Source organism: Populus nigra, chromosome 9 (assembly GCF_951802175.1).
Source record: "Populus nigra chromosome 9, ddPopNigr1.1, whole genome shotgun sequence".
Taxonomy (NCBI): Eukaryota; Viridiplantae; Streptophyta; class Magnoliopsida; order Malpighiales; family Salicaceae; genus Populus; species Populus nigra.
Window position 1 is genome coordinate 3,695,686 of NC_084860.1, and position 25,531 is coordinate 3,721,216.

Sequence of the window (25,531 nt, forward strand, 5' to 3'; positions counted from 1 at the left end):
ATTTTTGCATTTTATGTAAGATGCTGAAAATGGAGAATAAGTTTAAGGAATTTGAAATTACTAGAATTTTTAGATTACTAAAAAACTTTTTTGTCAGTATTTATACTTTCAGTTCTTCAACACTATTTTTACTGACGAGTTTACAAACAGAAACACTCAATCAGTAAAATTCTCATCGGTGATTTCTGGTTTATTGGTGAGTCCGTTGGTAATAAAATTACTGATGAATTTACTAAAAGAAAAGGCATGTAAAAAAAATTTATCCGCTTCATTCTGTTGGTATTTTCCTCGGGAAATTTAACATATGATCGACAGAAAGACCGTATGCAATTCTGTTGGGGATTAAACAATAGCAGTAACATTTACAGTAATTGTTTTCCAACTCTTCGAAATATATCGACAGAGTTAATCCGTCGGTAAGACCGTTGATAATTATTTAAAAATATATTTTTTTTAAAAAGTAATCTACTAATTAACAGAAGTCGAAAATAATTCAAATAAAATAAATTAATATAAATCAACACTCAATAATAATACTCAGGAATTTAGTTTCTTGAAAAAGAGAAGAAGAAAATCAACTCAAACAAATTTGTAACAAATAAATAACATAAAACAAAATAAAGAACAGCAACAAATAAATAAATCAACTAAAAACAATTTCCACCTAACCTAGAGAACCTATTCCAGAACCCATAATCCAGCAACAAATAAATTCATTTAATTGAAACTAAACAATAAAATTAACTAATAATAATTAAAATCAATCCTATACATTTAATTGAAATTGAACCAAAAAAATAAAAACAAATCCAATTAAATTCAATAAAATTGTTTTAATATGAAAAAAATTTCTACAATAACATTAATACAATTATTAAGAACATAAAAAATAAACAATATTAAGAAAACAAATATAATGAAAAAAAACACAAAAAAGAGAAGAAAAACAAATCTTACCTTAATTTCATTGCGAGTAAAGCTGAGAAGAGAAAAAAAAACAAATTCATAAAATATGTTAATTAAAAAAAAATCTAAGAAGATAAAAGAAGAAGAGAGGAGAGGACATACTTGTGTGTGGAGGAGAAGAGAAGGAGTTGAGGAGAGAAGAGAAAGAAAGAGAGGGACGTTGGTGTTTTTTATAGAAGGGGAAGAAGAGGTGCATTTATTATGAAATTAGTGATTCTGGTCTTTTAATCGAGCTTTTTTACCGATGGATAATTAAATATTAATATTTTTAATCATTCTGTTGGTGATTCTGCTTATAATAATTAATTTTAATTTTCAATTTAATAAAAAATTCTTAGAAACCCCCCAAATATCAGTCGACTTTTCAGTTCATTGTTGATTTTGTCTGGAAATAATAGTAATTAACAGTGCAATTGAGAATTAAACTTTTCCAAAGCTCTTTTGAATATACCGACAGACTTAATTCATCGGGGATACCCTCTGTATTTAACACAATGAACAGTGCTAGGAAGAAAGGAATAATTTCAATGCTCTTTAGAATATGCTGACAGATTTATTCTGTTGGTGTATCTATTGGTATTTTATAGTTCCAATGCTCTCTTAAATATTACAGACGGATTATATTGATGGATTGATATTGTCAATAATGTTGTCTGTATAAATGACATATCATCGTACTTCTTGGAATTTTTTTTTATTTTTTTTCCACTGTAATCCCCTCGGTATATATCGATAGAATATTTCTGTTGATATTTACCGATGGATATAACAAAGGACTATTTTATCGATAAAACTCATTGTAATTTACTGACATGAATATTTCATCGGTATTGTGAATTCTTTATTAACAAGAATATACATCGATACATAGAAATCATACTTAACAATGAAACTCTAAACACCAAACATGGTTGCTACAATTTCTTATAAAGTTAAATTTCTTCACATAAAAACATTAGTGCATTGCTTTAATAAGATTAGTAACATCTAACTAACTCAAGATAAATCATGCATTATGATCACAAACAATTTGTTAAACTATCATTCTCTATTAAAAAGTAAAAACAAAGAACATGTAAAATTACCTTGTTGATTTATGTTTGTCATGTGAAGGGTGTAACATAATTCCATTCATTTCAATAATGGTTAGAATTCCAAGCACTCAAAATTGTAATTATAAAGGGCAATGCTTTATTACACAGTAAAAATCAAGCAAACTCATTAAACAAATCCTAGTGATTATGAACGAAAGAGTTGGAACCTATAAGATGATGAGAAGAGAACACCTAAGAATATGGAAATATTTGTACAATAAAAGTTTACATGAGAATATAATTATTATTAAAACTAACGTAATATTTTAATGGAAACAATCAACTACATAATGTCCTATATCATTACAAACCTCATTTATGTACTCGTGTCCCTCTCAAAACACATCTAAAATGTCTAGAAATCACTTATAAACATGTTCATCATTTTAAAAGTGTAAAATTCTATCAGCCAAAATTATCCTAGAAAATGACAACCATTTCTAGATACAATAATAATATGAATAATTTTATTTATAAAATTCATATCTTACTTTAATTTAGTTGTGTTTTTGTTTTTTTTTTTGGCGTTGCTCTATCCTTTTAAAAGGGTTATTTGATATCCATTGGGTAAGAAAGTGTTTCAACTAAAACATCAAGTTAAAAAATAAACAAAAAATACATTATTTAGGTTAAAAATAAATCATAAACAAATTGCATTACTTCATTGAAATTAGCCCAAAACAACCTCATCAATTCTCATACTACACAGACTAACAATCTAGTGATTGTCTATTGTGATAAAGAAAAGGATGCCACTGAAATGATAGATGATGCTTTTTCAAAAAATATCTCTACCATTCTCCACTAGAGTATGTTGGCATGAAAAGGGATAAGTGATGAATAGTTTTCAGTGGATGTGAGAAATGGAGAGGAAGAGAGAGAGGTCTAGCGTTTTTTTTTCTCTAATCAATGGCAAAGGAAAATTGTATTTTAGTGCTTTCACGGCTTTGGGATGTTTATTGAGAGGAAATGAAAAGAAGGGATGCTAATATACTTATATTATTTAAGGATGATTTTAAAAATTTAATCAATTAAATCCTTACTTAATTATTTTAGGATTAAAATTATAATCCCTGAATTAAATATATTTTAGTACTTAATTTCTATAATTATTTTTAATCAAGTCACACTTAATTAATTATCTCAAATTAATTTATAACCACTAGTTCTTAATATGTGTGACCCATTAAGTTCCTAATATGTTAGCTCAAATATAAATTATAATATTTAAATATCATTTATATTTTAATATATTTAATATTAATATTAATATTTTTAGTTTTTTAAAGAAAAGTTTAATTGATAAAAGAAGAAATCTTGAAATAATCTATTTAATATTTTAGTTTTTTTATAGATATTTAAGAATGACTTTTCTTTGAGAGAAAAAAAACATCATTTTAGCACTTCATTTAGCTCTCTCATTCCAACAAAATCAAGGGAAAAAACTAAAATTTTAGTTTTATTTATTTATTTTTATCTCTTCGTTTGCTCTCTAATCTAATATCTATCAAAAAAGCTAAAAGAATTAAAATAAATTATTTAAAAATTCCTTTTTTCATCTTTGCTTACAAAAACCAAAAGTTAATATTAAATTTATTAAAATAAAATCGGGTTGTTAAAATAACTTTTTTTCATTGAAATGTTTATAAAAAAAAATACATTGTTTAAAAAACTATATCAATAATTTTACTTTTCTAAATAGCTTTTGTATTGAAAATATTCTAAAAGGTTACCTTTCTGTTTTAGAATTTAACTATCACACAAGGAAAAACTTGGAGAAGTAGCTCGACAAGTGAGGAGCCACTGCTTTAATGATTTAGGTGTCACGAAGTTTAATCTCAAAGAAAATAGCAAACTTAGCTAATAGTAAGTAAATTTTGATGTGGACAAGAACAAAACATAAATAATTTTGTTACATATTAAAAGCCTAAATAATAATAAATAAATAAAAACATTATAAATATAATACTTAATTTTATCCATTCATCTCTACTTATCAAAAGACTATTATAACTCTTTTATATATATATATATATATATATATATATAAACTTGAAAACCCTAATAATATTGAATAGAAAAAAAATTAATAAAAAAAATATCTATTTTTCTAAAAAAACTCATGCATTAGTCTCATCGGGTTGAAAGGAATTCGTTCTCGAGTTCACTTTTCAATTAAAAATTGTTATTCATTAAAAAACATCATTTTGCATGTACATCGTATCATTATTTATTCCTAAAATTTTTGTTTGGATTTCCTCATCATAAATCCTTAACACAACACATTTATGTGTGTGCTACATCATATATCTTCAATACAAACAAAAACAACATACTAGTTACCTCCTCATCCCCTTCAATAAAGCATATCATGTTCTGCAATTTCTTATTATTATGATTGTTTTGTAACACACAACAAAGAAAAATAACCAACAAAGAAAAATAACCACCAAGTATCATTAGGTTATCTTTCAACCATGTTTTTTTCTACAACACATAGCAAAATAAAATAACCATAAAAATTCATTGAGTTTTAATACCAATTAATACAGAAAAACAGAAGATAAATAAATTTATTTCATGTCAAAATCTTAAAAGATCAAAAACACCAAACCTAGGGAGAGTATCAAGATACTTAATTTTATTCATTTAAATGAAGTATCAAGATACTTTATTTATCAAAAAAAACTATTATAATTTTTTATAAAAAAAAAATAAAACTCCCAGCAATATTGGATAGAATAAAATAAGTTAGAAAAAATATTCCCTTAAATATGAATAAAAATTACAAAAACATCATACTAAAAAGTAAAAAAATAAAAATAAAAATAACTAAGAAAAATATATTTTCCTTAAAAACCACTGCATCAAATTCTCTCCACAAAATCTGAAATACATTAATCTTGGCATCTCAAACAATACCATTCAGAAAATATTGCATTAGCGCCATCAAAAGGACGTAACACAACGCCAAACGTCAGTACTAAAAACGATTTAATCTATACAGTGGTCTCACAGTTTAAACCACTTGCATTAATGTACTCGATAACAGCATAATCATAACTCATCAGATTTACTGTAGACCGCGAACCTGAGGTTGTTATCAGAATCATTAAAGATGCTGTTTGGTGCATCATTGCATTTCAGAGAAGCCCTCTTCTTCTCTTGTAGTCACCAACAGTCAAGGTCAAAGCATGTCTTCTCCCATCATTCTCACGGACTTGGCATCCAACATTTGCTTCTATCCTCTGTTTCCTAGCCATGAACCCTGCATGGGCACCCTGAGGTCCACGAAACTTCTGCAGTGCAATCAGTGAGATTTCAAGCTCAAAGTTATGCATTGTATTTGACTCAGTGCCTTGATCCACAGGAGCACTGGTATCAACCAACTTCCCAGCATCAGCTGCCGCATCCAAGGCAGCTGCTGTAGCAGCAACACCAGACTCCGACATTGCCCCTGCTACCACATGATCGCTATCTGCAACTGCCGCTGTGTCATTTGCCTCACTATTCGATGCTGCAACAGCATCATCTCCTCCAGCAGGGTTTGAAACATAATAATTCCTTGACCTTGTCCATCTCCTTGAAAATGGATCGTACCCAGCTTCTCCGGCTTTTAGACCTGTATTAATAGGCTTCAATTCTGATGCATTTCTGAAGTTCTCAACCCTGTTCTTTCTATTCATTTCTGCCAACCTAAGAGCCTTAGCATCTTTCACCTTAGCCTGCCGAGATGCCTCCAGTTCCAGAATCCTTGCCTCTATCCTCTCAACCTCTGCCTCATCATGCTTACTTTGTGCAATTTCCAACTCCCTCCTCAACCTGTCCTTCTCAGCAGCAACATTTAATGGTCTCGATGATGCAGATTTTTTCTCCTGCAGCATCTGCTTCACAGTGGCTGCTGAGTACACAAAAGTGTTTGACTTACGTATGGCCTCCTTCTTTTCCAAGATATCTTGTTTGCTTGGTAAACGGCCACCACCACGCTCTGCCTCTCTAACCCACTGTTTATACTCTTCCTCAGTTGGTGCAGAATCTGACACCATAGCCATCTGCCACCTGGCAGCAGAGCTATCAGCACCCCAAGTAACATTCAAATACTTATAAGTTGACTTATTCTCCAGTTTGTATGGCTTGTCAGGTTCTGCAGCATCAACATTCCGGACCATGCAGAGCCTGTACACAGGCCCAGTCTTCGACCTACCAATCCCTACCCTCACAAAACAACCAATAATCAATTCTTCAAACCAAGGCTCCATAAACCATTTTGCAAGTTTTGTTCTCCGAATTGTAATTTCTTTTATATCTTCATAAGTTGGCCCCCGGGACCCAGGATCCCCATCCTCATCACTATCTGCCATTCCACCATCACCTGTTGACCCTTCATCCTCACTGTGAGACCTACTTCCACTCTCACTCTCACTGCTAGAGCTACTCAGACGTGCTGAAGTGAAATTATTCTTCTTGACTTGTGCAAAGCCCCTGCTGCCAGCAGATCCTCTAGATGCATCCCTCAACTTGCGATGAGCCTCCGGGTCCTGCTGTTTTAATCGTTTAGCTCTCAATTCATTCAATGCATCATCTTTAGCAGCAGCCCTGTCAGCTGACCTAGCTGACGAACGCACTCCACGCGACGATGGAAGAGGTGGAGTCTCTTTTCTAGATCGGGTTGGCTTATCATTATCCCTTTTCGATCTGATTTTCTCAGTCAAATGTTTATCCCCTTTCTTGTCTGCCCGGTCTGCCAATATCAACTCCCTGTCAAGTTCACTCATCTGAGCAAGCTTCTGCCGATCATCCTCGTCTTTGTAAAGATCATCACCAATATCCGATCCATCACTACTCTCACCCTCACGATCCGAACCACCATCATCATAATCACCTTCTTCCTGACTACCCCCCTCATCATCCCTCTCATTAGTTTCCAGTCTCTTCTTCAAAGGCACCTGAGAACCAGATGGCTTCCTACTTGCATACCCACGATCATCATCGGAACCATCATCCCTAGAATCACTTCCACCATCCGAATATGAACCCTCCTGTTTTCGCCTCCTCAATGGAGGTAATGAATTCCTGTTTCTTCCTGATTTCCCAGTCCTTCCCGCTGCCTCAAGCAGCAAATTTTCTAAATCCGCCATCGTCATACACTACACTGACTTCAAGTACCACTGGAATTAGTCCCCAAGTGTCAATCCAACAAGTTAACCAACCAAATATACAAAAGCATGAATTGATTATCAAAAGCAAATCTTTTTAACTCTCACAATTAAAAAAAAAAAACCGCAAACCATAATCTACAGCAGCTGATTGTGGGGTGATAATTCCCACTATAATCATTATCAACCCAGTAAATTAAAATCTACAGCTGATTGAAACCCTAATATCATAAAAATCCCTTCTTTTTGTAAAACCCTAGAAATCAAACGCGAAATTTAAACGAATACCAACCGTGAGAAGGAAGCAAGAAAGCTAAGCTGAATTAGGGTTTGGAGAGGCAATGGAGAGCTTACCGTCTGAGATTTTCGAAGGCAGGATCGAGCTAAAGATTGAATCTTTGCAATCTAGAATGTGCGTGGAGAGAGAAACAGAGATCATAGATTCGCTAGAGGATATTTTTTTATAAAAAAATCAGGAGTTTAGTTTTAACTTTTAGGAACTAGAAAAGTCACACGTCAATTGTCAAATCAGTCCTCTATGTTAAAGTTCTTAACAAAACACTACTATGAGTCTAGAATATTACGATTTAGCCACCCGAAATTGGTTGTCACAAGGCTATCTCCAAGAGATAATAATAATAATAATAATAGGGGAAAAGACTTGAAACTATATAGTAAAAATTTTATACAGACTGATGTAATGGCTTTTTAACCTGGTTTATATGATTTTCTTGGTTCGTATTGAAATAATAAAAATTAAAGAAGTTCGTTATTATTTGCATAATTTTTGCATAGCAATAAATAGGAAGATTTTATGAATAGTTAGTAATTATTTTATTACCTAGTTTAATTAAAACACCTTGACAGATGTAATTAAGAACAAAAAAAAAACTTTCTATAGGCATAAAAAAGCCCCTTTTCGATTTGTTGAATATATCATAAGAATTAAGAGCTAGTACCTATATTAAATATTTTTTGGATAAAAGATAAAGTATGATGAGGGGATTTTTAATTAAAAAGTTTCGAGAAAGTAAGTTAGAATCAAAAGCCACAAAAAATAAGGGACTCGAGGTTTTTATCTCATAATTTTGTTTAGAGAATAAAAAGGAACTAAGGAAGAAAGAAAAACAACATTAAAAAAACAGTAATAGTAAGAGAGCTTTTGAAAATACGAGTCAATTTATGTTTTTAAAAAACTCAAATTATTTTTTTGTTAAAAAATAAATTTTTTTATGTTTTGGATAGCTTTAATGCACTGATCTCAAAAATAATTTTAAAAAAATAAAAAAATATCATTTTGATGCATTTCAGTATGAAAAAACAATTTGAAAAGCAATCACAACCATACTCCCAAACAGGCCAACATATACTCATTTTGATGATTTCTGTTTCGGTGTTCACACTTAACTGCTTGGTGAGACCCTAGTTATTAAACTTGAATTAGTCTAGCGGGTCGATTTGAGATTTGGTGGTTGGATTGGTTTGGGTAAGATAAAAGACTGGCTAGTGCAAAAACCCTTTGGTATATGTACTCTATATTCATAAGAAAAAAAATTATTTTTTCAATATGGGATTTGAAGCCCTTTAATATATATATATTCTATGTTCATAAAAAAAAAGTTATTTTTTCAATGTGGGATTTGAAGCCCTTTAATATATATACTCTATGTTCACAAGAAAAAAATTAAGTTTTTTCAATGTGGGATAAAAAAAATTTAGTTTAAATACTTCAACTTAAAAGAATAACATAATATCTTTTAATGTGAAATTTAAAGGATTTGAAACCCTTTAGTATATATACTCTATATTCACACAAAAAAAATAACTTATTTTTTAATGTGAGATTTGAAGTTTTTTAGTATATATACTTTATATTCACAAAAAAAAATTTATGTTTTTTGAATGTGAGATAAAAAAAACTTTTCTTGTTTAAATACTTCAACTTAAAAGGATAAAAATATATCTTTTCAATGTGAAATAAAATTTTTTTTGAAATATTCTTTTAAACTTCATTATTTACAACATGTATAGTTTATATTCACATGAATTATTTTTTAATTTTTTCATATGAAATATTAAAACTTAAAATATTTTTTTTAATTTTTCCGGGTTGACATGTGTAACCTGCAACCCAGCCCCTTGATCGGGTCAACCCCCGGGTCGAGTTTGATAACTATGGGTGAAACTATTTTTTATATAAAAAAAATAACGTTAAAGTATTTTTTAATTTATTATAAATTTATAAATAATATATTTTCTATAAAGTTACATAAAAAATAAAAATAATTTAATAATTGTTTGAGATTTAAATGAAAAACTACAATAATTTAATAATTTTTTGAATTTTAAATGAAAAACTAAAATAATTAAAAATTTATTTTTAATAAAACTTAAAATGGAAAATATATTTCTATTAAAAAATTATTAAATAGGTTACACATGTGGAATAATGAAATGGAAAAACAATATCTAGTGTTTCAAATATGTTAGAAAAAAAAAATAAAAGTAAAAGAGATTTTTTACATTCTGTATTATTTTCCACCAACCTAACATAATAGAAAGACACTGACTTTGTAATATATGAATTTTTAGAGAAAAAATAATTTGATTTTTTTTAGATTAGAAATTTTATTCTTTTTTTTTTTAATTTAGTATTATCATGCTTACTCGTAGCTTTTGAAAAGTGAAACTAGAATAGGAAAAAAAAATATTTTAGATTTTTCATTATAATTATAGTATTTTTCATTTTTCATTTTTTTAATTTATATATGAAAACAAACTCTATTATCCTTGGTCATCAATTACCTCACCTTATTTTTATATCATTACTAAATATAACTTACATTCTCCGTATTATTCAGTCTTGTCAGTTTAAAAATATAAAAAATATTTTTATTTTATTTTTATTTTTCAATTCAGTGTTATTATTCTTCATCCTAACCTTTTGAAAAGTGAAACTTGAATGGGAAAAAATTAAGTATTTCAGATTTTTCTTCATAGTTCTATTATTTTTTATTTTTAAATATTTTAATTTATAATAAACTCTGTTATCTTGGTTATATCACCCATAGTTATTAAATCTGGACCGGCCTGATGGGTTGATCCGGGACCGAATGACCCAATGACTAGACCAGTCCAGTTAAGATAAAAGATCGGCCTGAGTAAAAACCTAGCAAAATCCGGTCAACTTGTCAGATCGACCAGTGACTCGGGCGACCCGGCAAAACCCAGTAGAGACATTTTTTTTTCAAATATGTTTTTTCTCCTAACCAAAGACTACTCTTTTATATATTTTTTAGTTGGCTATTGACTATTTTCAAAGTTCACTATATAAATACTAAAAGAATGTTTTACTTTTTCAATATGAGATTTGAAACCCTTTAGTATATATATTCTATTCTCACAGGAAAAAAGTTATTTTTTCAATATGTGATTTGAAGCTCTTTAGTATATATACTTTATGTTCACACAAAAAAGTTATGTTTTTTCAATGTGGGATATTTTTTTATCCCACATATGAATAATAGAAGAATATATACTCTATTAACCTTTTTCAAAGTTCACAATATAAATACTAGAAGAATGTTTTATTTTTTTAATATGGGATTTGAAACCCTTTAGTATATATATTTTATGTTCACAAGAAAAAAAATTAATTTTTCAATGTGGAATTTGAAGTCTTTTAATATATACACTCTATGTTCAGAAAAAAAAAGTTATGTTTTTTCAATATAAAATAAAAAAACCTTTTTGGTTTAAATATTTCAACTTAAAAGAATAACATAGTATCTTTTCTATTTGGGATAAAATAATATTTTAAATTTTATTATTTATAACATGTATAATCTATATTCACATTGATTATTTTTAATTTTTTTATATAAAATATTAAAACTTTAAATATTTTTTTAATTTTTTTAAATTGACTTAAATTAATTCATATGATTCCATAATTCATATAACTTGGAATCTAACTCCTTAACTTAACTGGATAAATCCCCGGATCGGATCGGTTTTGATATCTATAATATCACCTTGTTTTTTATATAATTACTAAATATAACTTCGCTTTCATTCTCTGTATTGTTCCTTCTTGTCATAATTCTATCTTGAAATAGAATCTAAACTTAGACTTCTCTCAACTCTTAAAAATGTTCCACGTGAATCCACCTTCGAATCGTGTTAGGCTTCACTTAGAATCTCCATTTTTTTTCACATTGATATATTATTATTATTATTATTATCATCAAGTATGATTTGAAATTTGTTGCTCAATTAAACTTAGATCAAGGTGGAAATAGGGGCAATTCACCTATTGAAATCTTATCCCTGAGCAACAATAAAACGTCGGCATAATTTAATTTTAGATTCCAAAATTATTTTTATATAAAATATATTTTTTATACAAAAATCTAAAAAAAATAAAAAATAAAAAATATCTTGGTGAGACGAGGAGGTAAGCCATGAATCTCCTTCCTTTTCTTATTATTAGAGCATCTTTTAGTTTTGACTGTAAGAAAAGAAGAATATAAGAGAAGCAATAAAGGGAATGTCTGTTTTATGTTGTTGAAAAATGCTGTCTGCAATTTCAAAAACAAAAGTGTGATGAAGGGTTAGAGGATGTTTGTTTATGTGGGTTGTTCTGTTTTTCAAGCAAATCACAATATATATATATATATATATATATATATATATATATAAAGTATAAAACGTAAGTTAATTGAAAGCTCCACACAAAAGTGAACAGTAAAAAAATCTAATTTCTTTAATTTTTAATTATAATTTATTAAAAAAATTAGTGTTTAACATTATTAAATGACATTACATAAAATAGAAGGAGATTACATAATAACGTAACATTTGCAAAATTTAATCATAATCCTAATTTTGTTGAATTTCGTACGTGATGGAATTGTAAATAGTTTAATAGAATAATAAAAAAATATTTTATATAAAGTATTCTTTATTTCATGATATAATAGCAGTAGTTAAATCTACAATATTTAAATTAAAAATCATCAATATTAATATATATCCTTTTTAATTATTTTATAAACTCAATTTAGAAAACATTTTTAACCAAATAATTTAAATTACTTTTTGTTCAACTTTAATTTCAACCATAGTTTTAACCAAACATATATAAATACCAAACCAATCTCAATTAAAATTACTTTTTATAAAATAATTTTTTTCAAATTACAATCACAAAAACTATCTCATACCAAACACACTTTAAAATCTCTTAAAGACACAAAGGGGCTGGGATTTTTAATTAACTCTATCTCTCTCTTTTTTTATCACCTGGAAGGTAATATCTGCTTTAGTTTTGTCGTTAAAGGCTTAGGTTCTCCAAAGCCCTTATTCCGTTTTTTTTCCAAACACAACTTAGATTAATTTTGAATTTTGAAGGACCACTTTGCAATTAATTCTTGGGTTTTCCATATCATTTTTTCAACCTTTTATATTTAATATTTAAAATTGTAACCTACATATGAAGTATTTTTCTGATATTAAATAAATTAGTTTTTTTCCACAAAACAACAAAATTTTCCCTTAAAAGAAATGCATTTAGATATTTTTGTTGCGTATGTCCAAGTTTCTCAAAAATAAATTATATTGGTATAATTTAATCATAATAAAAAAAATCACAAAAATAGTTTTTATTTTACATACATATTGGATTTAATAACTAATTTATCAAAGCCATAAGAACTTAGTTTGTATTAAAAAAACAAAAAAATTATTTTGTTTCTTTTAATATACAGGATTGTAAACTTATATGTAAGACATATTCTCGGTATTGAATAAAAAAAATTTTCTTTTATTTTTATGTTATGACTCTAGAATGATTAGACTTGACCCCTAAAATTATGGTACACTCTACTAGGGTGGACTAACTTTAATAATTAAACAGGCTAACAGTTAGAAAACACAACATTATCTTAGTTTATATCAGACAAATAAACAATGCAGCTTATTTTAAGTAAGGTGTACTAAGGGTGATATGTTTTTCCTATACACAACCAGTCTCCTTATCTAGAATCGAGACTAGTTAGGATTTCTAAAAACTAAAATACTCGGTTACGACTTCTTCTTTTTCTTCTTCTTTTTATTACTGAGAAAGATAAAAATTCTTTATTTTTTTCACCCATTACCATGAAGATCCCAATCTGGAAAAACAATCATTGCAACGCCGCATACATGCAATGTATCATGTATTTACAAAAAAAAATATTTCAAATTTTATTACTTTCCATTCTCATGCTATCAACAGAATATGTGTCACTGAATCAAACTATTGCATCAATGTTAGTTGGATGGTGAAATTTATATCATTTTAAATTGAGATTAGGTACTGATTTTTAATTTACCATCATAAGTAAAAAATTGGACAGGATCCTTATTTTCCTTATATATTAAAAGAAAATCTAAAAAGTGTGGGATTTTCACTTGTATATATGCCTTTATTTATTGCGAATCTTAATAATAAATTAATGATTTTGCCCTTAAAACAAATCTTATTTAAGTTTATTTTTAAGAGTAAAATAATCTTTTTATTTCACTCATTTGTCATTTGTGAATAGTTAGGGGTGTGTGAATAGTTTGGGGTGTCTAGGTCTTTTTATCAATCTTTTGCATAATTAAATGACTTTTTGGCAATTAGATTCATCTCAGCCTTCTCTTTTTCCTTGTCCATCACGTGTAATCTCTAGACCTCTGATGAGTCGCTGACATTCTTTTTTTTTTTTTCTCTCTTTCCTCCTAGAAAATCATGTTTTGCCCTCCACATTTTCATATTAGACCTTCAAGTTCATTTTATTTTGATTTTGTCCTTGATTTTTTTTTATATCTATTTGTTTTGTTTTAATTCATTTCTCAATTTTGCTTTTCAATTGCATCCTCCTTTAATTTCCTTGTTTACTAAATTTGATCCTCATTCTTTTGATTTTATTTTTTGATTTTGTTGATCTATTTGTTGTTGGTGTTTCAAAATCAATCCTTTTAGTTTTGATTTTAGTCATTTTTTTTTGTTAGAGTTTTTTTTTTTCAATTTAATCATTCAATTCTAATTTGCATATATATAATGTTTTTTGATTTGGTCATTCTGCTTTTGATTTTTTTTCTTGGCTCTTTTGTAAAAAAAATTATAGTTTTTAATTTTATCCTTCAAATTAAGTTTATAATTTTTTTCAATAATAATAATATTAATTTTATTTTGGTCCTTCTTCTTTTGATTTCTTATTTGTTTCCTTCACCCTAAAGTTTTTTATCATTTTTAATTTATCCTTCAAATCAAGTTTATGGTTTTTGTTATTTCAATAATAATAATAATGGTAATTATAGTGGTTATAATAATAATAATAATAATAATGGTGATAGTAACAATATTACTAATAATACTATTAATAATGATAATAATATTAATAATAGTGGTAATAATAATAGTTTAAGTAGTGGTAGTGATAATGATCATAATCGTAGGCATAATACTAGGAGTACTAGTGCCAACAACAACAACAATAACTAAATGATAATAATAATACTAATAATAATAATAGTTTGTTATAGTAGTAGTAACAGCAGCAGTAGTAGTAGTGATAATGATAGTTATAATAATAGTAATAATAGTAGTAATGATAATAATAAAGATGATAATATTAATAGTGATAGTAATAATATTGATAATTCATCATTCAACGTTAGATTTGTTAGGGGTTGAGTTTCACTATTTTTTTATATATGGTATTTCCATTCTAATAACCTAAATTACAGGTTCGAAAAGTTTATGTGGCCTGATGTCTCTTTTATTTTTTTCTTGTTGTTTTTTTATTTTATCATTTAACAATAATTTTTTAAAATAAAAACCAATCATCTAATTTTTCTTTAAATTTATTAAATAAACCAATTCACGGCTTCTATATTTTTAGTAAAAATTTGTGCTAGGTAAATATCCAATTCAAGAAATTTCAAGATTTTTTTTATGAGTTTAATAGTATTGCAAAAAGATCCCCGCGGTATTAGTGTTTTATTTTTATTTATTTTTACGTTTTTTTTTAAAATAGTTAAACAGCATATAAAGCACCCAAGAAAAAAACGCGAGTACATTAATGACACTCTCCTCTGAAAAAAAGTATGGACCAAATCCAGCACAAATTCGTACAAGTCCAAGGATTAAAGCTCCACGTAGCAGAGATCGGAGCAGGTAAGAATCCAACACACTCATCCCAACAACTGTCATGAAACTATCACTGATATTTTGATCACTGGCCTTTCATTTTGATCTTCAGGAGTTTTAAAAAACTTAATGGTCATCATAGACAATCAAGAGACTAAATTATGGTTTCTGAAACAAAAGGACTGAGTTATTATATCCCTTAAACCACAGGGACTAAATTATTATTTTGACGCCAACGAAGTTTGTGTATCCCTCATCCCCTGTAAGGTCTGGGTTCAGACATCTTTTTTGAAAAAAAAAATATTGCATGCAGACCAGGTCTACGCTGCTAACCGCATTTCAAATTCCGGTTGGTCGCTCAAAAAGTTTTTTGCGCGGCCACCTGTAACTTGAAATGTGGGTGGTCTCATAGACAAACGGGCTGTTAGTCCCGACTCTCAACCGGTCTGATGATACCTTAATGTTAAAGAAACGAAATTCCACATCAAGAATATTTTTGTAACCGAAATTTTCCAAGAGGAAAGTGATGGTATGGAAAATATAGCTAGAAAGAAATTACTACAGTACGTGAGCAGCTGTTTTAGTGTGGGAGAAGTGACGAAAAGAAGAGACTTTTGAAATGTTGACTTCTGATGGGTTACTGAGAAATCCAAGCAAAATTAAGAAGAAATCTCAGAGATTGTGAGTTTTATCATTTATGGGGTGTTATTGATTTGATTCTCTCCGTTCTGTTACTTGAATGATCATAGGTTGTTCTTGTTGCAAAAGATTTTGGAGCCAAGCCAGCTTACTTGTTTGCACTTCTGCATCCAGAGAGGGTCCTAGGGGTTGTGACACTGGGAGTGCCATTCATACCACCAGGTCCAAGTCAATACCAGAAATACCTCCCCGAAGGCTTTTATATATCTAGATGGCAGGTCGTTTTCCATTTTATATTCCTTGCTCTAAACATTCGATATGGCATGTCTTTTTTTTTTCTTTTCTCTTTATTTTTGTATCTGATAGTTTGTAAGAATGTATAGAAATTCTAAATGACCATCGAATACTAACTATGCATGCATCGACTAGGACATTTACATGAACGGTTTAGAATTTAACAATCTACATGCTCGAGACTGTCTAATTTGCTGAAGTCTAAAAATCATTTATCTGATTCCTTATTGTTATTTCTTTGAGTTGTGTGTAGAAACCTGGACGAGCAGAAGCTGATTTTGGTCGACTTGATGCAAAAACGGTTGTCAGGAACATCTACATTTTGTTCTCTAGAAGTGAAATACCAATAGCTGCTGAAAACCAGGAGATTATGGATTTGGTGGACCTATCCACTCCTCTTCCCCCTTGGTTCACAGAGGAAGATCTTGCGACATATGGAGCCTTGTACGAGAAGTCTGGATTCCAAACGGCGTTGCAAGTTCCATATAGGTAAGTGGCGTGTCTTTTAAAGGAGTGCCAGTCTCTGCTAATTTGTCTGACTTGTTTAATGTTAGCATCTTATAAGATTGGTTTGATTGTATACTTTGTAGGTCCCTTGATGAAGAGATCAACATAACAGAACCAGTAGTTGAAGTTCCAGCACTTCTGATCATGGGCGACAAAGATTATGTCTTCAAATTTCCTGGGATGGAACCTTACATAAGGAGTGGGAAGGTCAAAGAGTTTGTCCCTGGTTTGGACATCATATATTTGCCTGAAGGAAGCCATTTTGTTCAGGAGCAATCACCTGACGAGGTGAATCAGCTCATACTTACTTTCCTTAATGCCAGAATCTGGTCGTGAGGATTTGTTGCGAAGGATATATGTCTTAATATCAATTGGCCTTAATGCTGCAACCTTGGAACACTGGAATCTAATTCTGATGCTGAGTTCTATGATTGTTGAGTATGCAGAGAACTGTTAATGCAGGACCACTGCTCTCTGCCTCTGTATCTGTGGTCGGACCTGTTTGTATTTGAGTTTGAAGAAAAAACATGCATCATATAATTCGAGTTTTAAATGGATTTTACTGTTTTCAATAACCATAATTTTGTACGCATGCTGAAATATCTTGCCTCACCATAATGTTAAGCTCCATGTGAATTCTTCACACCTTAATGTTAAGCTCCATGTGAATTTTTCGAAAACAATTTCGTGGAGGTTGAATGGATAATGAAAGTCAGAGAAGGAGAACACTGCATCGCATGGTTTCCCAAGAATTACAGCTTCATATGGTGTAAAGCTGAAGAATAGCACACAAATCCGCTATTCCTAATAAATTCTCTGAAAATGGTAAGTTTCCTGGATAAAAACTGAATAGTATCAGTGCCAGCTCGAGCTCAGAATGCCACATCTGTTGATTAACTTACCAGTTACCAACTCGAGGAGACACACACAGCAACTTAAAAAAGGAGAAAAAAATATTATTATAAGAAAATCTAAATGGAGGTGGAGGATTCAATGTGCAATCTGCACTATTAATTTTTTTTCCTGATTTTAACTCTAATATTACATTGATTCTAAAATATTTATTATAAAAAATAAAATTATTAAACATGACTGGGTTTTATCAAGTTTGATTTATAATTAAGAGTTTTTTTATATAATTTTTTTTAAAAGCCTGAATATTTATTTTTCCTTATTAAAACAATTATATCAACTAACTACTTACGATAAGATTGTGAATTGAGAAGTTTATTTGTCAGGCTTCAGTAGATGGTAAATATAGACTGGACTGCTGATCACTGGATCAATTCCCACCTTCATGAACTCTTTTTTTTTTAGTACAGAAAGCTTCATATCAGTCATCTCTCTCTCTCTCTCTCTCTCACAATCAGTGGATCAGATACAACACAAATATGTTGACATAAGAAGTGGAGCTTCATATTGAGCTTCAGATCAGTTTTCTGTATTAAAATCTCTCAAGGTAGATCTGTGAACATCATGCCAGACGCAAATGATATTGAAATGGTAATCATTCAGATGCAAATGTTATGAATTTGGTTATAATAATAATAATAATAATAATAATAATAATAATAATTTTATCATTGAAATCAAATCTATGATTTCTTTTAATGGTAATATATTTTTTTTGTCAAATTTAATAATAATTATATTAATAATAATGAAAATAATAATATTAATATAAATTCTTATAATATTTAATTTTATTCTTCAAATTAAATCTATAATTATTTTTTAATAGTAATAATATTTTTTTTTAAATTTAATAATAATAAACTTGGTTTCTAAATGGATAGTGACCTTCACCTGACTTACCCTAAACAAGTCGAGGCTAAAAGTAGCCAGTGATTTTAGATTTTTAAATGGAAATAATGTAAAAACAAAAAACCTCTTAAGGCCAACATATAATTAAATTTTTTTATTAATTTTAATTTTAATTATTTGGATTGTATGAAAAAATAATAATTAATTTTTGGTTAAACTCCTTATACCAAATTTCTTAGATTAATTCATGCTATTGCTTAGCCAGAAACCAAGCATGCTAGTCACCTTTCAAGGCCGCATGGTCCAGTTGGACTTGAGGTACCATGCTCCTTCAGCCAAAAACTGAGTGGGAAGCCTCTGCTGTAATGTTCAATGATCAATCTAGTTTACACTGCCGATGAGATTCTAAAATTAATGATTAAATAAGATTAAATAAGTTTTCAGGATGAGATTCAACTTTTCTTTAACCAAAGATAGCCACTTTAGTTTGGTGATCTCTAAAAAAAACAAATTCAAGAACTGCCGAGTTAGCTTCACCCCTGATAATTAGTTTACACCAATTTAATTATTGACGTGCTAGCTAGCTAGCTCATGGCAATGCTAAAACAGTGCTGTAAAGGAAACGTGTAAAGCTTTTGACACTGCTCCTCATCTTTGACAGTGCTTCCATCCTCAAGACATGGATTGTACTGTGTCGACTACAAGCAAATCAAAAGGAGCCACTAAAAAAAGAAGCTGTTATTGAGCAGAGAGGCGGATGATGAAAAGCCAAATGGGACCGAGAGGGACGATAGAGGAAAGGGAAACCAAGGGGGAAAAGGAAGCATGTGGAGAGGGAAACTTCCAAAGCCTTGGATTCTCTGTTCATCAAAGCATGCTGGTCCATTACCACATCCATTCTCATGGGACAAGGCTACGATGCCATAGAACCCAATTCAACATCATGGTCACTCATGCGCGTCTAATTAAAAAAAAATTAATATAGTAAATTAAAAGTTGTAATAGAATAATATCATTTAAAAGAAATTAAAATGTTGAGATGGGATTTGAGAGTGAAGGATAGCCTTTTATACTATATTATATAAGTATAGTTGTTGGAACCGATGCAAGAAATTGGTAATCACGAACCTACCCAGAAGAAAAAATAATATATATATAGAAAAGATCTCAATCCTCACAATTGAATAATACTAGTCATAGTTTTGTTTCGTTTGGATTTAACTTGATATATTTTTTTAATTTTTTTTTAACCCGCTGGACAAAATAATATCGACCACGTTTAAAGGATGAAATTAAATTAGAATAGAGTAAGTCAGAAGATGAATTATATAGATTAAGGGGGTCACTTCATGCCAGCCAAACTTGCACTCCGCGTCTTTGTATCTTTTTCCTGTGTTTCCTTGTGCTAAGAACCTGTAAAACAAGATGGAAAGCAGGCCAATAGGGAGGGAAGCCAATGGTTTTTTTTTTTTTTTCTGTTTTGTTAGAAGTTTTCTTGAAACAAATTGAATTTTTTTAATTAAAAAATAAATTTTAAAAAATAAAAAATATTATTTTAATATAATTTTAAATAAAAAATATTTTAAAGAGTGATTGTTATCACAATAATAAATATGATATTAATATGAAATAAAATCTAATTGTATGACATGCGATTAAGAATATTAAAATAGTGTAAACTAGTCATATTGTCAATTTATAAAGAATATTAATGAACGGTAGTGAAGAAACATCTTCTAAATAATAATAATAATAATAATAAGACACATGTTCCTTGACTCTGACATTCTTTACCAGTCCGAAGTTATTATAGCCAGACCCCAATAACTTGGATGGGACGCCTCTGTCATACCCAAATTACTTGGATATGACATCTCATACTAGACTCATAGCATTCGAGATTCAAGATGCTGAGATCTAACAATCATACCTAACCAGAGCCCTAAGATGTGATTGCTTTTCTAGACCCGAGCGCTAAGGCACCAAGACACTATTGTCAAGTTAATGTACCAATCAATCGATTTTAGATCAAGGTTTTTGTTTTTTAAAAAAACAAAACTTTTATTAACATAGAAATAACTTGTAAAAATAAAAATATATTAAAACTATATTTTAATATTATATCTGAACAAAATTAATTTAAAATAAAAATAATATTAAAAAAAATTCAAAAGCACTTTTTAATTGTAAAATCAAACACACTAAAATCATGTAGATTTTCATTTAGACATTAAAATTCAAGAAGAAATTAAGTTCACAGTACTATTAATTCAATCTATGAAGGATTAGTCCCAACTACTTTTGGGCCACCATTGACATTGATTTCTTTGAATAATTTTAATTTATAGGCATAAAAAATTAATACATATCTTTCAGAGGATCAATTTTAGATTATCTCTCTCTCTCTCTCTATTTTTTACCTAATCAAGAATTTACTTTCTTATACTTTACCTCAGTTAAGCGGAAGCATGATCATGAGAAGGGATTTGGAAGCCACTTAGTTTAGGCTCTTCTCTGAGTCTTGAAAAGCAAAACCAGTGGAGACGTGATTGCGCACTCCCTGAGCTATATAAACAGAGTAAGTGGCTGCAAACAAATGTCAACACCAATTCAGGTCCGGAAAAATTAAAGCATTGAAACATAAAAAGTGACCTAACGTAAGCAAATTACTACTTGTTCCAGCCTCACCTAGGAGTGAGACAGCCAGCCCTCCGGTGTCTACATGGTAAGGGAATAATTCCTTCAAGAATGCAGAGAAAATTATACTTGCAATACAACTATAAACGAGATGGTACAGTGTGGAAGGCAAGATGTTAAATCAATTGATCTTATTATAATACTGTGAAATATGATCGGGACAAAAAAAGAAAAGAACGAAAGAGTTGTTTATTTCACAATGATCGATATGATGCTTCTTTCCATTTGGAATCTTCGTCAAAGACTTGTTGAAAATGCCAGATTGTGATCCACTTTTGGCTGTGTCAAATGCATGGGTGGGGTTTCACACAGAGCTATTACCCCTTGTGTAAAACTCAACGCCAGTTTTCATGAGTTCTTTGGGATTGTAACATAGTATATATATAAAAAAAAAATCAAATAACAAAGTGTAAAGAATATTTAGTGAAATAGATATATGTGATTAATCAGTAGCAATTATTATATGCTGGCTCTCTCGGATTTACTGGACAGAAGATTTATTAAAAAGAGATGAGAAAGGAGAAAGAAAAGAAAAGAAAATCTTCAAGGTATATCAAAACTCTGATGATGATATTATTGATATTGTTAAAACAAATCTAAAGATATCAATGTAGGCCACCAATGATGATCATAGTAGGTCATACGAGTGACCGAGATAAATGAGTTTCAATACTTTTAAATAGCTCATATGACCTATTTTATTTACTATTTATAATCTTTTTTTATGTTGTTAAATTTATCTTGTAATGGTGTCGATAATGTTATCATTATAATTTCAATGTATTTTTATTTTTATTATTATTATTTTTTGCTCTCTCTCCTCTCTTACTTTATAATTTATGAAGAGTAAGAGAGAGAGAAAAAAAACCCTAGTCTTCCACTTGATCTGGCTGAATACTACTCTATCTCAATCTTATTCACTACTTTGTCAATGCAAACTAGATTTTTCCTTAAATAAGATCTAATCCACCAGCGGATATTAAATTAGTGTAAAACTTGATTTAATTCAACATTATAATTCGAGGTGCTATAATAATGTGAAAAAAAAAGAATAAAAAAACTAGATGATGGCGACCACATATCAATAATTCCAGACATCACGTGGAGCACTTTCATCATCATTATTATTGGTATAATAATGTTTGTTGTATTATTTTTTAATTGTTTAGTTGTTTACTATATGTTAAAATTTTAAGATCTTCAAAGATTGGGAAGATCTTCATATAAGGATCTAAAGTTACTATGGGACCGTCTTTATTTTTCTATTTTGGATTTTTTTTATTTATATTAAGAATTTCAATTTAATTAGTATTTTATTATTTAAAAATACTAATGATAGATTGATTCTATTAGTGAGGCCAATTTTAAATATAAATTATTTTTTATACAAAATTTTAAATTTAATACTAATATAAATAAAAATATTTAGTTTATTTTTTATTCGAGTATTCATATTATTGTTTAGATTTTTTATAAATATTTAGAGATTTTCTCTTTTTCGTCACGGTGTTAACCTTAAGGTTTGAGTGTGTGGAATAATAGAAGTAGTTACTTTTTAAAATACTTTTAATAAAGAAAATATATTAAAATAATATATATTTTTATTTTTAAATTTTTTTTACATCAACACATATCAAAACAATTTAAAAATACTAAAAAAATTAATTTGAAAAAAAATCAAAATTTATAAAAACCCCAGTTAAAATGTTGTCCCAAACACCCTCTTAGTTTTATCTTTATGTTTTAAAAATAATTCTTAACATTAGGAAACCAATATATATATATATATATATATATATATATATATAATTTTAAAAAAAATCAAAATTTTTAAAAATTATAGTCGAAATGCTCCCCTTTAGTTTTAAAAGTAAATCAACTCTCAACTTGATACAAATAGCTGCTACAATGGCCTTTCTTTAATATTTTATTTACACCATTCTACATAATATTATCTTTCGTACATTCATGGAACCCTCTTCGCCTTCCACACAAATCCCGGATTTTGGTGAAACTGCTGAGAGAGAAAATGAAGAGCTTTCCAAAGGCCATGCTAAAAACTACAAAGAAGCGATCTCTACCTTTCCAGAAGTTATAGCGATCTTGGGAAGACTCATCCACTGATATATTTTTCGCCAGCTTTCCAAAAACGAAGGAAATCTTTGGTTAATGTTCTCTGAATCTCTCCTTTTCTCCTTCAAGAGTTTCTTGTTCTCTAAATTGAGTTTTTTCTATGCATTCCATTATTTTATTTAGTGGGTATTTAAGAATATGATAATAGTTACAATTTAAAATGTTTTTTTTAATATATTAAAATAATATATTTATTTAAATTTTTTTATTATTCATCTTTTACATCAAAACATTTAAAAAACATAAAAAAATAATAATTACAAAACGCAAGATTGCATCAATGCTAAATGCAATCTCTCTCTCTCTCTCTCTCTCTCACACACACACACACACACACACACACACAGACGAACGATCCACCTCTGGTGTCAAATGCATAGTGATGTTCCACAGCGAGCCGCTATCTATCATGTAAAATCTCAACAAGTGAGAAATGTCATAGATCAATTGGTCTAATTTACGGGGACAGAGTTGTGGAGTTGGGGGCTGTAAATATTCCTCAAAAGATCGAGTCTTAAGGTCTCGAAGCAATTATACGACGGGGAAAAAAATGCTACAAGGGTCGAAATAAAACGTTTTTACTGGTTGATGATATCCAAAAATCCGACAAGCAATAATAATTTTTTTTTAGTTAAATAATCGGTTAATCAGTTGGTTTAATAATTTTTTTCATTTTTCTTAGTTAAAATAGTTAATAGTTTATAATTAATCCTTGATAGGTCAAAGCTACTCATAGTTAGTACTTTCAAAAAGTTATTTTTTGTGGAGGTAAGGACTCCCTGATGTTTAAATAATTATATTTTACAGAAAAAAATAAATGAATATTCTATAGAGAGATGCTCTAAAAATACAAATGCAGCTACAATTGTTAATTTTATTTCGTTTCGTCTGGAATGACCAAAACATTTCATATCAATTCAAAAAACAGAACAAAAAGAAACAATTTTTACCTCATTTCAAATCTCAGTCCTTTCTGGATTTTCCAGATAAATTGGAGATTGTAAACATTTGTTATGAAGGTCTCATGATATATTTATAGCTCACGAGTCTTCTTTTTTTTTTTTTTTGTGAAAATGAGGGTTTGAAGTGTAATTACCCTAATAACATTAATAAAAAATAAATATCTCTTATCTAATGGGAATATGATGGGTCCTTGAATGACTTTTATACATCTAAAAAGGTGTGGAAAGATTAAAGTTTAAGACGTCAAGTGTAACTAAGTCTATAGAAATCAAGTTCTTTTCTGAGATTAGATTCAAGGGAGGATGGTCATTCCCCTGGACATGAGAAGGGAGAATGGTCATTATCTTAGACTTAGTTGGCTGTCAAATCTAAGTATCTTAGGTCTGACATGCGTGTAAGATCCATGCTACCTCAAACTTGGCGCACTATCAAGTCCAAGTATCTCGGGTCTGACATGCATGCCAACCCACGCTACGTTGGACTTGGTGCACTACCAAATCTAAGCGTCTTGGGTCTGGTATGCGTGTTAGATCGATGTTATCTTAAACTTGATGTATTACTATGTCCAAGCACCTTGAACTTGAATGATTTTCAAGTCTATACGTCTTAGGTCTAACATGTATGCCAGATCCATACTATCACTACCAAGCTAAAATGCCTTGAATTTAGTATTTGTGCTAGATCTATGCGTTTTAAAGAATCAAACAAAAACTAAATAAAAAGTTGACTCATCACTAATCTATAAATACTATCTACATAATGGAGCTTAGTTGATATCTTCTACCACTCAATAACTTGAATAATGAAAATGTTTTTTTCTTTTAATGGAAAAGACATTTTAACTTCATCTTCAATTACTTTATATAAATGTTTCCTTCTATCTTAGATATTGGGTTTTGAAAACACAATCATGCTAAAACACAATTCTAATTGCATCAGCTGAGAGGTGATCAAGAATACTAAAATAGTGTAAATTTTGACTTAATTCAATTATTAGAATTGGGGGCGTAACAATTTGAAAGAAAATGGCAGAAAAGAAGGGCAAACATTACAAATACCTTGGATAATGGTGACCAAATATTTGTAATTTGAGACACCAAGTTCTCGCAAGGAAATAGTTAATAGTGCCAATAATTAAT

The 25,531-nt window shown here is 29.3% G+C and overlaps 1 protein-coding gene and 1 pseudogene across 4 annotated transcripts; one reads left to right on the forward strand and one right to left on the reverse strand.

Annotated features, from left to right (window-relative positions):
- Positions 1 to 4,906: 4,906 nt before the first annotated feature.
- Positions 4,907 to 7,695, reverse strand: LOC133703476 (protein RTF1 homolog). Of its 4 annotated transcripts, none has more exons than XM_062128025.1 (2): positions 7,571 to 7,695; positions 4,907 to 7,216 (listed from the first exon to the last, which is right to left on the reverse strand). In XM_062128025.1, exon 2 carries the CDS (start codon positions 7,202 to 7,204, stop codon positions 5,204 to 5,206), a length of 2,001 nt encoding a protein of 666 aa, XP_061984009.1. In that variant the 5' UTR covers positions 7,205 to 7,216; positions 7,571 to 7,695; the 3' UTR covers positions 4,907 to 5,203. The 4 variants fall into 4 exon arrangements, with proteins under 4 accessions (XP_061984009.1, XP_061984011.1, XP_061984008.1 ...); XM_062128027.1 differs by having other exon boundaries at positions 4,907 to 7,212; positions 7,571 to 7,693; XM_062128024.1 differs by having other exon boundaries at positions 4,907 to 7,228; positions 7,571 to 7,693.
- Positions 7,696 to 15,327: 7,632 nt separating this feature from the next.
- Positions 15,328 to 17,410, forward strand: LOC133703660 (uncharacterized; annotated as a pseudogene).
- The last annotated feature ends 8,121 nt before the right edge of the window (positions 17,411 to 25,531 follow it).

Excerpts from the sequence above, each read along its gene's own strand:
- LOC133703476 (XM_062128025.1), bottom strand. The coding sequence starts at position 7,204 with ATGACGATGGCGGATTTAGAAAATTTGCTGCTTGAGGCAGCGGGAAGG.